General features: G+C 37.6%; 2 protein-coding genes across 6 annotated transcripts in view; one reads left to right on the forward strand and one right to left on the reverse strand.

Moving 5' to 3' along the window:
- Positions 1 to 5,293, forward strand: part of LOC139948964 (sugar transporter SWEET1-like) — a 78,922-nt gene extending 73,629 nt beyond the window's left edge. The window contains exons 7-8 of one of the 3 annotated variants that reach the window (XR_011787502.1): positions 660 to 4,974; positions 5,225 to 5,293. Coding sequence is in view for 2 of the 3 variants with exons in the window: in XM_071947349.1 (XP_071803450.1) it covers positions 660 to 773 (114 nt within the window). In the remaining variant the exon portion in view is untranslated. Of the gene's footprint in view, positions 1 to 659; positions 4,975 to 5,224 lie in introns of those variants that run through there. The other 2 variants (XM_071947349.1, XM_071947347.1) reach the window with 2 other exon arrangements.
- A 196-nt stretch (positions 5,294 to 5,489) lies between these two features.
- Positions 5,490 to 14,568, reverse strand: part of LOC139948960 (integrin alpha-9-like) — a 50,101-nt gene continuing 41,022 nt past the window's right edge. For all 3 annotated transcript variants that reach the window (XM_071947342.1, XM_071947343.1, XM_071947344.1), the window contains 7 exons: positions 13,102 to 13,282; positions 11,958 to 12,065; positions 11,509 to 11,634; positions 10,747 to 10,872; positions 10,229 to 10,333; positions 9,346 to 9,468; positions 5,490 to 8,317 (listed from right to left, as the gene is read on the reverse strand). In XM_071947342.1, the coding sequence (XP_071803443.1) occupies positions 8,186 to 8,317; positions 9,346 to 9,468; positions 10,229 to 10,333; positions 10,747 to 10,872; positions 11,509 to 11,634; positions 11,958 to 12,065; positions 13,102 to 13,282 (901 nt within the window). In that variant the 3' untranslated portion in view covers positions 5,490 to 8,185. The remainder of the gene's footprint in view (positions 8,318 to 9,345; positions 9,469 to 10,228; positions 10,334 to 10,746; positions 10,873 to 11,508; positions 11,635 to 11,957; positions 12,066 to 13,101; positions 13,283 to 14,568) is intronic.

A 14,568-nucleotide genomic window follows, 5' to 3' on the forward strand; every position in this document is an offset into this window, starting at 1 on the left:
TTGCATGCCTTTGGTGGCGTGTCGTAGCCGCATGGACAAGAACACTAAACTCAAGCTCTGGTGTTTCTGAACTGAACAGCTAATTCTGGTGTCCTTAAGCAAGACACTTGCTGATGAACATGTAAGGGCATTTGTCCCAGGTGTTGTGTGCTGCACGTAAAAAACAACAGTGCACAAAAAAATTAGGGGTTCGTCTAGGTCTTCCTGGTTTGATTAATAATATAATATCGAAGTCTTATGATAGAGCACGTATCTACCAAACAAGGTACTCAAGGCGCTGAGTTTATATACAAACTTTCAGGTTGAAAGATACATAGGTTATTGCAGTGATGAATTCTGAGACCCAGTTTGGCAGTAACTGCACCCATCACTTTCTAAACCGTTACCCGGTGCACTCCAAGTAAAAAAAAGTCTCAATCTTCAAATGAGCTCTGCTGAAGCACTTTGATTAGCCCATGATGAAGTGCTGTATAAGAACCGTGTACTATTGTTACTTCTTTTTAAAATACCATGAAATTCACAAAGAGCATCTGTGACTGGACTAACTGCTATCCTGCTTATTGTTGCTAAGCGGAAACGTGTCAAGCGATATTTTTGTAAAAAGCAGCTCTATTGAAATTGGCCCCATGACCTCAACTCTGAACTTTATTTCCCAACAGGTACCAAACATCATCGGTGCTCTGCTCGGCTCAATACAACTTACACTGTTTTACTGCTATTCGGGCTCATCGGGTGTCGGGCACCAGGCAGGAGGATCCGTCAGTACTGTTTGAAGACGTCTGAACATCCGGTAACTTAATGATGGATTGCACAATGACGTCATTGACCACAACCGTTGATGAAACTTGCATGCGTGCATTGGCTGAGAGTCGCGCATACACGCATGCACTTTCCCATTGTTAATCATCAGATACGGCCGTCGATGATGCTTTGTGCAATCCAACCTTTCTCCATTTCCAGTGGAGGTAAAAAAATACACGTTGAGAACATTTTCAAACTTGCCTTTGTTGTAACAGTAAACGGGAGAGTTTTTGTTTTCCTCTTCGCATATTGTGATATTTTTAAAAAAGTATTAAATGTACAGTCACACTTTTCTTCGGTCAACATTTTATTGTATTTCGTTTTTTCTTAGTGTTAGAGTGGTTGCTCAAATTTACTAAGATTTGCAGCTTATAGAAAGCGTAAATTTGTGTTTATGTAAAAAAGCTATTCTTGTAACAAAGGTCACATTTTTTGAAAACCAAGTATGCACAAATTTTTTTGTAACTTAAAACAGATGCCTTATAGTAGCGCAAGAAAAGACTTTTTCAATATTTCACGATGCAAACTGTTGCCAAGGCATGTAACTAATAAGTCATTTGTTGAAACAATTGTGTTTTTGAGATATCGCTGCAAATCCGGAGAGAATACCGCCAAGCAGAAAACGTTATCTCTTTTAGTAGGACTATATACATGTAATCTGGGAAGTGTTTGTGCAGTAACACATCTCAGATTCAAATTTCAGTAAGTAAAATGTTTTTCATAGTGAGTTATTCTTTCCAAAGCTGTGTACTGTAGATTGATAGGTTAACAGATTCAAAAATCAGCAAATTCACGATTTACAAATCAGCCAAATCTTTATTCATGAGCTATGCAAATGTGCTGCAAATCCATTTCCATCATATATTACCAGGAGAAAACTAAATATGTACAGCACTTTGTTTTTGTTTAATTTTTTTTTAATAGTTATTTTGTTTACAATATTACTTTTGAGAAGGACCCCAAGAAAACAACAACAACAACAATAACAACAACTGTATTTCAAATCTAAAGAAGGCCACGAGGCCCAATTCCATAAAGCTTGTTAGCACAATACTGCGCTTAGCACAGATAACCCTTTGCTTACATTGCCAAACTGTAATAAAGTTATTATTGTTGTAACAGGTATCCTGCATATTTGCTAACAAGAAAGGCGTTAAGTATATATTCCTTGCTTAGCAACTTCATGAAATTGGCCGTAGGACCTCATCCTCAACCCCTCATCTAGAGTTGGTTTTTGCATATTTCTGCGTAGTTTTTTTACATGTTATATATTTACAGAACACCATGCACTTGGCGTTTTTGTACCATCATTTGTGGCACGTGTTAAAAAACAATAACAATTCTACATTAATTTTTTATAATGGAACCTGATTATGTGTAAAAAGATTTTGTTTTCGTTCAATATCATATTACCTGTACATGATTGCATAATGGTCGAAGCACAAAAATATATTATTAATGATATGTGTAAAGAATATACAATGGTGAACTTATAACAATACAAGTGTGCTACAGAATTTAATACAGAGCTTTGCATTCTGTACATTTGCACTCTGCAGGTTCTAAAGCTAGCCTCAGGTCGACCTATGATTTTCTTGCGCCCGCAGCAAACTGTCGGCAACGTGCAGACAAAACATGCTCAGGTCACAACAACTGAGAAATCGTGCGCCTGTGTTTGGTGCCCAAAGTTGAAATTGTTTTACTCTTGCAACTGTTACTTTTTTCGAGCGGCGACTGTTTCAGATTGTCTTAAAACCATCACAGTTAGGCTCAGGTCGTAAATAATTGGCGACTGAAAAGTTCCCGGTGGTCTTAGCTCAGGCGCAGTGTGATCCTAAAAAGTCAGTCGCCGATTATGTTTTTTGTTGACGCAAGATTGTCCTGAGGCTAGCTCGCCTTTACCTTTAGTAAAGTCTAATACAAAGCATCTGGGCGTAATGTCTTAGAGCTACTAAAGCTACATGTACTAACAAAATAATGTTTTCAAGAATAAGGTGACCAAAATGCCCTGCCGTCGATTTCACCAAACTCTTCCTAACTTAGGATTATTCTTAGGACTTAGGACGAGTCCCAGCCTTGCACTGTAACATGTAAAACCTTAAGATGAATCTATAGTGTGGACTAGTAACTCGTCTGAATTTACGAAAGGATTAACCCTAGCGCATCGTGAAATCAGTTGCAGTACCATCTGGGACTGGTACTCCTGTTCATTTTCACCTTGCAGAAGTTGGGCCCTGGGTCAAATTTCATTAGGCTGTTTCGGCTCAACAAATCTGCTGAGGGGAGGAAGATCCTACTACGCGAAACTGGGTTACCACAACCAGTTGAGTGTATCATAATTTCATTGTGTGCTTCAGTCTATGACTGCCTGATTAAAAACTTTATTTTTATTTTGTTTTCTCTAGACTTTGTTTAGCAAGATCTTCTACTCCAACTTAGATTCGTTGAGATAAAATTATACAGTATACTTATCGAGTAATAAACCACAAGGAAAACTGACTGGGTAAATATGAATCCATTTTGTGTGATTTGGGTTATGAGGGATTGCAAGTTGACTACAAGCCTTGTGAACATTTTTAGGCAAAATTTGACAAGTTTACAAGGCTTTAGCCTTGTACACATTTTCAGCCAAAACTTGACAAGTTTTTTAAGTTTGTGATTATTTTCAGCCAAAATTTGACAAGTTCACAAGGCTATAGCCTTGTAAACTTTTTTCAGCCAAAATTTGACAAGTTCACAAGGCCTTGTAATTATTTTCAGCCAAAATTTGACAAGTTTACAAGGCTACAGCCTTGTAAATATTTTCAGCCAAAATTTGACAAGTTAACAAGCCTTGTAAATATTTTCAGCCAAAATTTGACAAGTTCACAAGGCTATAGCCTTGCAATTATTTTCAGCCAAAATTTGACAAGTTTACAAGGTAATTATTTTCAGCCAAAATTTGAGAAGTTTACAAGGCTATAGCCTTGTAATTATTTTCAGCCAAAATTTGACAAGTTCACAAGGCTATAGCCTTGTAATTATTTTCAGCCAAAACTTGACAAGTTCACAAGGCTATAGCCTTGTAATTATTTTCAGCCAAAACTTGACAAGTTCACAAGGCTATAGCCTTGTAATTATTTTCAGCCAAAATTTGACAAGTTTACAAGGCTACAGCCTTGTAAATATTTTCAGCCAAAATTTGACAAGTTAACAAGCCTTGTAAATATTTTCAGCCAAAATTTGACAAGTTCACAAGGCTATAGCCTTGTAAACTTTTTTCAGCCAAAATTTGACAAGTTCACAAGGCTATAGCCTTGTAAACTTTTTTCAGCCAAAATTTGACAAGTTCACAAGGCTATAGCCTTGCAATTATTTTCAGCCAAAATTTGACAAGTTTACAAGGTAATTATTTTCAGCCAAAATTTGACAAGTTCACAAGGCTATAGCCTTGTAATTATTTTCAGCCAAAATTTGAGAAGTTTACAAGGCTATAGCCTTGTAATTATTTTCAGCCAAAACTTGACAAGTTTACAAGGCAATTATTTTCAGCCTAAATTTGACAAGTTCACAAGGCTTTTTTCAGCTAAAATTTGACAAGTTCACAAGGCTATAGCCTTGTAATTATTTTCAGCCAAAATTTGACAAGTTCACAAGGCTATAGCCTTGTAATTATTTTCAGCCAAAATTTGACAAGTTCACAAGGCTATAGCCTTGCATTTATTTTCAGCCAAAATTTGACAAGTTTACAAGGTAATTATTTTCAGCCAAAATTTGACAAGTTCACAAGGCTATAGCCTTGTAATTATTTTCAGCCAAAATTTGAGAAGTTTACAAGGCTATAGCCTTGTAATTATTTTCAGCCAAAATTTGACAAGTTCACAAGGCTATAGCCTTGTAATTATTTTCAGCCAAAATTTGACAAGTTCACAAGGCTATAGCCTTGTAATTATTTTCAGCCAAAACTTTACAAGTTTACAAGGCTATAGCCTTGTGAACATTTTCAGCCAAAATTTGACAAGTTCACAAGGCCTTGTAATTATTTTCTGCCAAAATTTGACAAGTTTACAAGGTAATTATTTTCAGCCAAAATTTGACAAGTTCACAAGGCTATAGGCTTGTAATTATTTTCAGCCAAAATTTGACAAGTTCACAAGGTAATTATTTTCAGCCAAAATTTGACAAGTTCACAAGGTAATTATTTTCAGCCAAAATTTGACAAGTTTACAAGGTAATTATTTTCAGCCACAATTTGACAAGTTCACAAGGCTATAGCCTTGTAAACTTTTTCCATCCAAAATTTGACAAGTTCACAAGGCTATATATAGCCTTGTAATTATTTTTAGCCAAAATTTGACAAGTTTAGAAGGCTTTTTTCAGCCAAAATTTGACCAGTTTACAAGGCTTGTACACATTTTTAACCAAAATTTGAGAAGTTTACAAGGCTATAGCCTTGTAATTATTTTCAGCCAAAATTTGACAAGTTCACAAGGCTATAGCCTTGTAATTATTTTTAGCCAAAATTTGACAAGTTACAACGCAAAACAAAAATTCAATTTCAATGTTGCAAAATATATTTTTGTTGACTTCATATGAAATGTATGAACATGATTTTACCTGTAATCATACAACAGAACTCCTCTTAAAGTTCCAGTACACTTGGTTTACAGTACAGCTTGGTTATGACTCTGAAAATTAATGGCGATGCAAATTTACTTTGTAAGAAGTATAGCAGCTTAAAGGAACGTTATAGAATTGGTAAGAAACAAAATCATGAAGATTACAGAATTACATAAAAATTACACGGTCTAATGATGATGATAGTAGAACATCGCGCGATGTCATTCGATGAGAAATAAATAATCTCATTTCGCGTTTGGAGTTTATCGCTCAGTGAGCGTTTTATTATTTTTATTTTGGCATCGATGCAATGCAAAAGTTGTAATCGGTTTTTCACTACTCTCTCGTGACCCAGATGGCCGATCGATCTCAAACTTCTACAGGTTTGTCAGTTTTTGTACATGGTGGATTACATAAAGTGCTTGCACTGCCAGCAACTGTTCTGTTAGCCAAAACCAAGTCTGTAATGTTCCTTTAAGTATAATGCATTTTGAGACATTTTGAATTTGAGAAAGTAACGCCTCTCAGATTCTGTATTCCAATCTGCAGATTTTTGTCCAATTTCTCAACAACTTTACCACATTTTAAAATGAAATATTTGTACAGGTTAGTTGTATGGTATATATCTACAACTATATACATGATATAGGATTGAAAAGAACAGTAGGGTTTCCGATTACCAAACGTGTACAATCCATTTAAATACAATCAATAAACTTTTTGTCATTAACGACACTGGACACCTTTGGTAATTGTCAAAGACCAGTCTTCTCACTTGGGTGTATCTCAACATTAGCATAAATTTAAAAGTAACAAACCTGTGAAAATTTGGACTCAATTTGGTCGACGAAGTTGCAAGAGATTAATGGAAGTGGGTGAGGTCTCTTATTAAATTTAAATATTTTAGTGAGAAATTACTTCTTTTTTAAAAAACTACATTACTTCAGAGGGGGCTGTTTCTCACAATGTCTTATGCTATCAACAGCTCTCCATTTCTCGTTACCAAGTAAGTTTTTATGCTAACAATTATTTTGAGCAACTACCAATAGTGTCCAGAGCCATTAAGTTTACCACTTCCTGAATGTATCAACGCCACACTTTTTTTCTGCGACATGGAACTTCACATTTCTATAATACCAAAGAGGTCATTTTTATCAGCACCATTTTAAAAACTTTGTAATTATTCAAATTTATGCAGACTAAAATTTAGCACACGTAAATTATTCTCAAGTATATCGTATCTCATGAGATTTTTATAAGAAATTTTCTAGTACGTATGGCCAGTCTGCTAAATACAAATCTTGCGGCACATAATGGCCTCGCGTTTGTAAATTAACCATATAATGAAATAAAAGCTTGTATTGTTTTATTAAAGCACGCAGCCCACATTTGTATGGTGTAGATGTCAAGGACCTCGTTACATGTATTACCAAATCACTTTAGGTAATCTTTCACTTGTATAATATACATGTATAGTTTTTCTCTAGCAATACAAAGCATTGTACATTATAAAAAAAAGGGATCACTCCCATGGCTCAACTTGAGGGGTTGGGCTAGGGGACGGGGGGGGGGGGGGGGGGGGAATACACAAGACCACATGGTTAACGCTTTAAAATGTTAACTGAGCCTTGGCCATTGCTGCTGTCCTGGAGAGGGTGAGTGCAACATCCATTGTGCTTATTGTCATTCTGTGCTTCCAAAAGTGCTGACTGTTTGTTTATGGTAAGCAGAGCCGTGAAATGAGGCCCAGGCGAACTGGGTTAATACTAATAACTGTAATAAAATTAAAGGCTAAGATTAGAAGTGGATTAAATATAAATCTGTTAAGCCTCTTGTGGTGTCAATCGGATTAAAACACTTTACACTGTACAAGTTTCACAGCACCTGTGGCCCAATTTCAAAAAGCTGTTAAGCAGATAATTCTACTTAGCAGTGTTAGGAAAGCAGGTAATTCTGCTTGGAAATTATCTTTGGTAGGCAAGATTTTAGTGTGGTATTTAGTCACAGCAATGTGAACTGTATGGTATTTAGGTTCGCTCGGCCCCAGCGGCCAGACTATCCAGGACCGCTGGGATGGGCTAATCGCTTGAACAGATTCTTGTTCAGGAAGTACGTCATGGTATGCAGTGCATAGAAATATGGTGCAGTGTGAGTGTGATGCATGATGGGACTGCGCATTATGAAACCAATGACAGTGCGTGATACGTTTGCCCATCCCAGCGCCTTTGGTTAAAGCAAGGCGCTGGGGACAAGCGAAGGTATTTTGGCTGCTAAATTATTTCTTCTGAGCAATTTATTTCTGTGCTTAGAAAGTTTTTATGCTTACATGCTTTTGAAATTGGGCCCTAAATTCTGCTTTGGGAGTCTCCTTGAGCAGAAGTTTCATTGATGCTTACACTAAGCAAAAGCAGCTTGCTGACGGTTTCTGTAAGTATGGCAGTTGTGTGGATTCCTTGTTTCCGCTCACCAATTTTCTTCTTTCAGGATGACTCCGGCACCACCATCAGTCCAACGAGCTCAGCCACAACATAAAAACAAAGTTCTCAATGCGGACATCACGGATGTTGAGTCGTCGCAATAAAATCTTTAAGTAGGCCACATATGGTCTGCAACCGTTGTGAGCCTTGTATAAAACACTTGCATCGTAGAACAAAAAACGATAATGCACCTGCACTAGTTAAAGTTCTGTCGTCACAGTCATATGCTGATAAAAGTTCATTGGTCATGACACCCCTGTGGAGGTCATGGGGGACATGACCCATCTGTGACCTCTAGGAAGGTTGGGTCAGTCCTCATCGTCTTGGAATGGCTCTTTGTAGTTTCCTCCGTCTACCTCGTGGTTCAACGATTCTGTCTCGTCGTTATCGGTGATCAGTTTCTGCATTTCTTCTCGCATCGACCTCCTGAAGAAACCGCACTGTAGAGGGCGACAAAAATTTTTTTTAACGAAGTTGACGCTATGCCCGAAATGATCTTGAATATAAATTGTCGGCTCAGCGCTAACAAGGTCCTCATTTTACAATCTCACATTTGTAATTGACCAAAATTGTCTGAACTCCAAACTGTTCTTAAATTGGAAATATCAAACACCAGCAACAGATCACTTGCAACAAAAGCTAGGTTCATCTTTGCCAAACAATTACTTCGGGGAAGATAGATCAACCATCATGCTAAATTTACCAGTAACACTGAACCACTGATATAGAAATTGAATGCCTACTAACACATTCGTCAATTCTTAGAATGTGAAACGAGGTTGGCAATCACAAAAGAAATATTCATAGATCTGTCAAAAATGTGGAAATCGCATGACATAGCCGAACGAACCAAGATCAGACTTATGATTGCACTTGTCTTCAGCATCGCATTGGATCGGAGGCATAGACAATGCAGGATGAGTAAGCAAAAATAAAAAGCTTTGGTACTAGAGGTGAATGCTAAATGTGACCCGCTACGTGAAAATGAGTTGGATGTCGCCCAATGCATTATTAAGTTATTGGCAGTTTAATGATCGTTATTTGCATAGTTAACCTTGAGAACACTTACCTTTAGGCTATAAAGCTATAAATACCACAATTTTCTTATCATACTTTATGTCTATTTTGTATCCTTTCGCACGCAATCGTAGGTTAAAACATCACTTTACTTGTAATTCGTTTTTCAGAAAAAATGATGTATTGGCTATTTTCAAACGGGCCTAACTCAGCAACGCGACACTCCCCAAAGCTTAGACACATACCAAATCACTGCTGCTGGTGTGTTCTTTCCAGCCATGCATATAACTCGATTCTTGAAAATGTCAACATCTGACTCATTTTCACGTAGCCGGTCACATATATCAATTGGCAAGATCGTCTCGGACCACCATGGGACGGCTGACGCCCTAATGGACTTTAAGAAAGAGAAAAAAAAGTGAATTCGAACTGAAAATAAATCTTAACTCACCTTCCACAATAATAGGATCACCACTATTAAAAAGAAGATTCCCGCTACCGTGCTGACTGCAATCACCCACGTTGGGACTGTCTTTGAAGTGATTGAAGATTCGGTGTACGCCACTGTTTCAACCTGCAACATACAAACAATAAATAATAGTATTATAATAATGCCCTGTCAGTTTATTTATTTTCATTCTTCGGACAATACAATAATTTAAAAAAAAAACAAGCAGAGGCCGTCCAGGGAAGGGCAAAAGTATACAAAAAAATGTGCCCTCCTCACAGACCACTCTCATAAAAGGGTACCAACTTCTATACTATACAGTACAGTACATGACACAGAAATCTAAAATTGTAGTGAACATTAAAACAAAAGATGGCAAAAGTAAAAGCAATACACAAACAATACATATAACCCCACCGTATTACAACTGAGGCCCAGTTCATACTTCATGCGAATGCGAATGCAAAGCGAGTTTTACGTGAATTTGACGTCACAACCCTCCTTTTCGCAGCGATATTCACAAGTGAGTAGAGTAGAGTTGAGCTGCTGCGAATTATTCGCTGCGAATTTGTGACGTCAACATTCACTTCGCATTCGTAGGAAGTTTGAACCGGGCTTTAGGCTCCTATCTGTCAAATGAAAGCAGACACACCAACCAGACGAGATGAATTGGGGGGAAAATGATAAAAATAATATAGACATGAAATACAAATTTGTACAAATGATAAACTTTAAACCTTGACTGAAAAATAGCCTAACAAAAGATGTGTATCACTGGAACAAAAACACCTGCATGTACACATGAATCTTATTGTACCAAAATGCATCGTTGGCCATTGGTCGAGCACTGAGTTTAATGCATCAAATTTTGAAGCCGTGTTCTTACCACAATGGAGTCCGGGCGACCATTTCTGGGTTGAACATGAAAATTACCGTGGTTCTCCACTTTCACCATCGCGCGACCTTGAAGTCTTATAGTGCTGTATCCTAACTGTGAAATAAAATGAAACACAAACAAGTTTATTTTTTGCAACACTGAATCACTTCTCCCTACCCTAGTAGAACACCACACAAACTTAAGCCACCAGGAGTGGATTTCACAAAGAGTTAAGACTAGTCTTTTTTTCGAGTTAGGATAGTTACTCATCCTAACTTACAAGTAGCCCTAAGTTTTAATATCTCCTAGAGCTAGTCCCAAGTTAGGACCAGTCCTAACTCTTTGTGGAATTGACCCCTGAACTTGATTCCAATGCACTAAACTGCATGGCCACGAAGCCTGTTTTTTTTACTCTATTAAAAGACATTATCATGAACTCTGCCAAAACAAACCAACTCTTTCATTTTAATTTTAAACCTAAAATCAGTATTTAATTAAAAAAATTATAATATAATAAAAATTCTTACATCAGCCAGTGTCTTTTCAAAAAAGCGTGCCTGGATCTGCACCACAGCGCCCTCGCCCATCCGTAGATTGTCAATGACGCAGTAGATGGTCGCACACAGGGCATTGTTGCAATTGTACGTGGCTGACTGAAAATAAAGATGAAAATACAGATCATGAAATTTCATCAACTGTCTCGATTTGGTTATAAAAGTAGTAATAAAAGTAGTCCCTACATCCTGAAGTAAGTATCAAGTACCTGCAGAGGTTGTTAGGGGGAGAAATAAAGTAGCTTTTTAGGAGGGCACAAGTAGGTAAACCATTTTTATTTTGTTTTGGGGGGGGGGGGGGGGTGGAGCACTTCTTGTAAATGTCATTGTTGTTAACGCTTCAACCAAAATGTTGGTGTCATTTCAATTTTCACAGGTCCAGATTTCCGACCAGGTGTGGGGGGATGGCAATGGTGTTTTCAAACATCGGATTCCAAAATCGAAATTCAAGCAAACAATATTTCAAGGGATGTTGGCCAACTTCACAATATTTGCAACATGTCAGTTACATGTGTCTGTAAATCTGTGAGCGTGAAATACTCGCAGGCTAGTTCTATTGTACATATAATTATATGTTCATTTAAATGTATACAGGATTAAAACGATCAAAATGCTCCACAACAAAGCAGAAACAATTGCTAATCGTCACTGAGTGTGTAAAAGCTTGATGAAAAACAGCCACTATGAGTACAAAATCTGCTGACTTACATTCTGTAACATTCGACTTAGTCTTACCTCTCCAGATGTGTAGAAAGCAGGGGCAATGTTTTCCTGGCTGGTAGTATTGGCTCTGTACTCAGGGAGCTCCTTGTGTTGATGCTGTATGATGTGATTGTACTCGCATCTCCCTGTGCCTTGTAACTAGAAACGAAACAAAAATAGTTAACGACCTGAAGCTTCCACCCAGAAGAGTCTTTGACGATAGCTAAATTACCATAAAACAATGGCTATAAAAGAAACAGTCACATTGTCAGGAGCAATTCAGAATTTAAAATTCCAAAATTGAATCTGATAATAGAAAACAGCTGTTGGAAACAACCTACCAAGCAAAAGGATCTATGGTATACATCAACAAATTTAGCGACAAGGTTTTTTTCTTTAATCCCTTCATATAAATAGCTATTTGCAATCTTGTGTAAATGCTTGACTGTACAAGAAAAACAGCTTTTGTAAAGATGACTCACCTCTATATGCGTAAAGTAAAGCAACCAATCTCCATCAAACGTCTTCCACGGAAGACTGATATTCACCGTTGTCAGGAAGGGGATGGTGCTTGGTCCTAAATTACGTGCCTATCAAGAAAATATTTTCATAATTATATTAGGGTTATTAGGGAAGTGTATATATTTACGCCTTTTCATTTTATAAACTTTTTGAACTTTAATAAAATATTTGACCGCACAAATGACAAATGTGTCAGCAATTCGAGTTACAGTTTTCAAAGACTCAAATAATAATAATAATAATGAACCATTTTTGTAGAGCGCATATCACAATCACAGAGAAGTCCCTATGCGCTTATAATACAGCACAAGGAAAACTAAGTGGGTAAATTTTAAATAATTACGGGTTGAACAACGAAAAAAATATTCGAGAGCGGGATTTGAACCAATGACCTCTTGATTAAAATGCCGGTGCTCTGCCAACTGAGCTATCTAGCCCCATTTTTTTTAGGGGGGGGGGGGGTGCTAGGCAGAAGCCATAAAACTGTTAGCTGCCATATAGCCAGGGATCACACCCAAGTTTATGATACAACCTGGGAAGCAGCAGCCAGGGAACCATCTTAAGGGGAGGCAACTTTTTTTCTCATAATTATTATCAGTTTCTGTCATACAAAAAATGCCTTTGACTGATGAAATGAGTGATTAGGGTTAATTGTACGCAGACCTTTGCCAGCTGCAAGTAGAACAAACCTAGCATGTGCAGCAGATGCACGTCAATGTGACAAAACAATAGCATTTTTAATAAGATAAAAAAATGGTGAGGTTTTGCGATAGCACCATGTGTAGATCTCTTTTGAGTAGCGGTGGTTATAAGAAGAACTGGTGGTTGAATACTCTAAGTTTTGATCAGTATGCTTGTCTTCAGGAGGATGCTGCAGCCGATTTCACGAAACACTAGGATTAATCCTAACTCGAGTTAGAACGAGTAACACGTCCTAACTTAGCATGGGTTCAACGCGTCCTACGTATTTGGATGCGGAACTGAACCCGTCCTAAGTCCTAAGATTAATCCTAAGTTAGGAAGAGTTTGGTGAAATCGACGGCTGGACTCTTTGCTTAACAAATTAAAATTAAGAAAAAAATTAAAAAGGGAAAACAAGCTTACATCATAAACATGCCTGAACTTGGGGCCGATGGATTCTTGTCTGTCTGCCTCCGATGTGAGATTCTCTCTTACAGGTACTAAAGGGATACCGTCTGTGCCGGCTTCATACGACGTACTCCCCCCGTCAATCTTTTTTTTGCTTTTGGTCTCACCGAAGACCACTTGCTCTGGATGAGTAACCCTACGTAAAAAAAACAAACAAAACAAATTTCACGCTCAAGTTCATGTTTGAGGTGAACCTAGCGTGGAATCAATACGTCCTAACGTCTATGGGTACGGAACTTAACTCGTCCCAAGTCCTAAGATTAGTCCTAAGTTAGTTAAGTTGTGAAATCGAAGACCACTTGCTCTGGATGGGTGACCCTATTAGAACAAAACAATCCAAACAAACCTCACGCTCAAGTTCATGTTCGAGGTGAAATTTTTCTTCCTGTCGTCGATTTCACTAACTCTTCCTAACTTAGCATTAATCTTAGGACTTAGGACGAGTAAAGTTCCGTATCCATCCATTAGGACGCATTGAACCCATCCTAAGTTAGACACATCCTAATTTTAGATAGGATTAATCCTAACTTTTCGTGAACTTGGCTGCTGGGCCCGACTTCATAGAGCTACTTAAAGGATTTGGGTACCTTTTCAAAATGTCCATATATTTACATTAAACTTACAAGGTTTGAAGATAATGATAGTGGAAAGCTTCCCTTCAAATATTACTTACTGAGGTGCTGTAGTTGTTGAGAAATGAGTAAAACAATGTCATGAAAATGCGTTTGTAAAGGATTAAAATAATTTTCGTCTCATGTGACGAAAATTATTTTCATGACATTGTTCTACTCATTTCCCAAAAACTACAGCACCTCAGCACGTAATATTTTCAGGGAAGCTTTCTACTATCATTATCTTCAAACTGTGTAAGTTTAATGTAAATCTGTGGACATTGGGTTTTTTGTCCCACAAAAGTTACATAGACCCTTTAACAGCTGTCTTGTGCCGAAAGCACATGAAAAGGCATTCAAACAAGATCGGTAAGGACAACAAAAAATGCTGGTTTAACTTAAGTCTGAATGCTTATTGACTTTTTTTCTATGAAAATATTTCCCTATGAAATGAAGTCATACATGTATTTTAGAAAACTGTATCTGAACACCTTAAATAGTGCCAATTTGGGAGTTTTCACATGTATAGTTTCAAAGTTATACACACTGGGTGCGTTTGATTAGCTTCCCTGTGTCAACCGTGCGGTGCTCATCGGGTGAGCCCCCTGACAAGAGCTAATCAAACAACCACTCACCCTCTAGTGGTGACATCAACGTATCGGGGTCGACCCAGGGAAGCTAATTGAACGCACCCACTGTACGCCCTTTAATGGATGGATAGTCGCGTTGACAAAGTTCTATTAACGAACCTTGGATCACACCAAAACTAACTGCGGTCATACAGGATGCTACCTATGTTGATCTCTCACGG

This window comes from Asterias amurensis, chromosome 16 (genome assembly GCF_032118995.1).
Source record: "Asterias amurensis chromosome 16, ASM3211899v1".
In the NCBI taxonomy this organism is placed as follows: domain Eukaryota; kingdom Metazoa; phylum Echinodermata; class Asteroidea; order Forcipulatida; family Asteriidae; genus Asterias; species Asterias amurensis.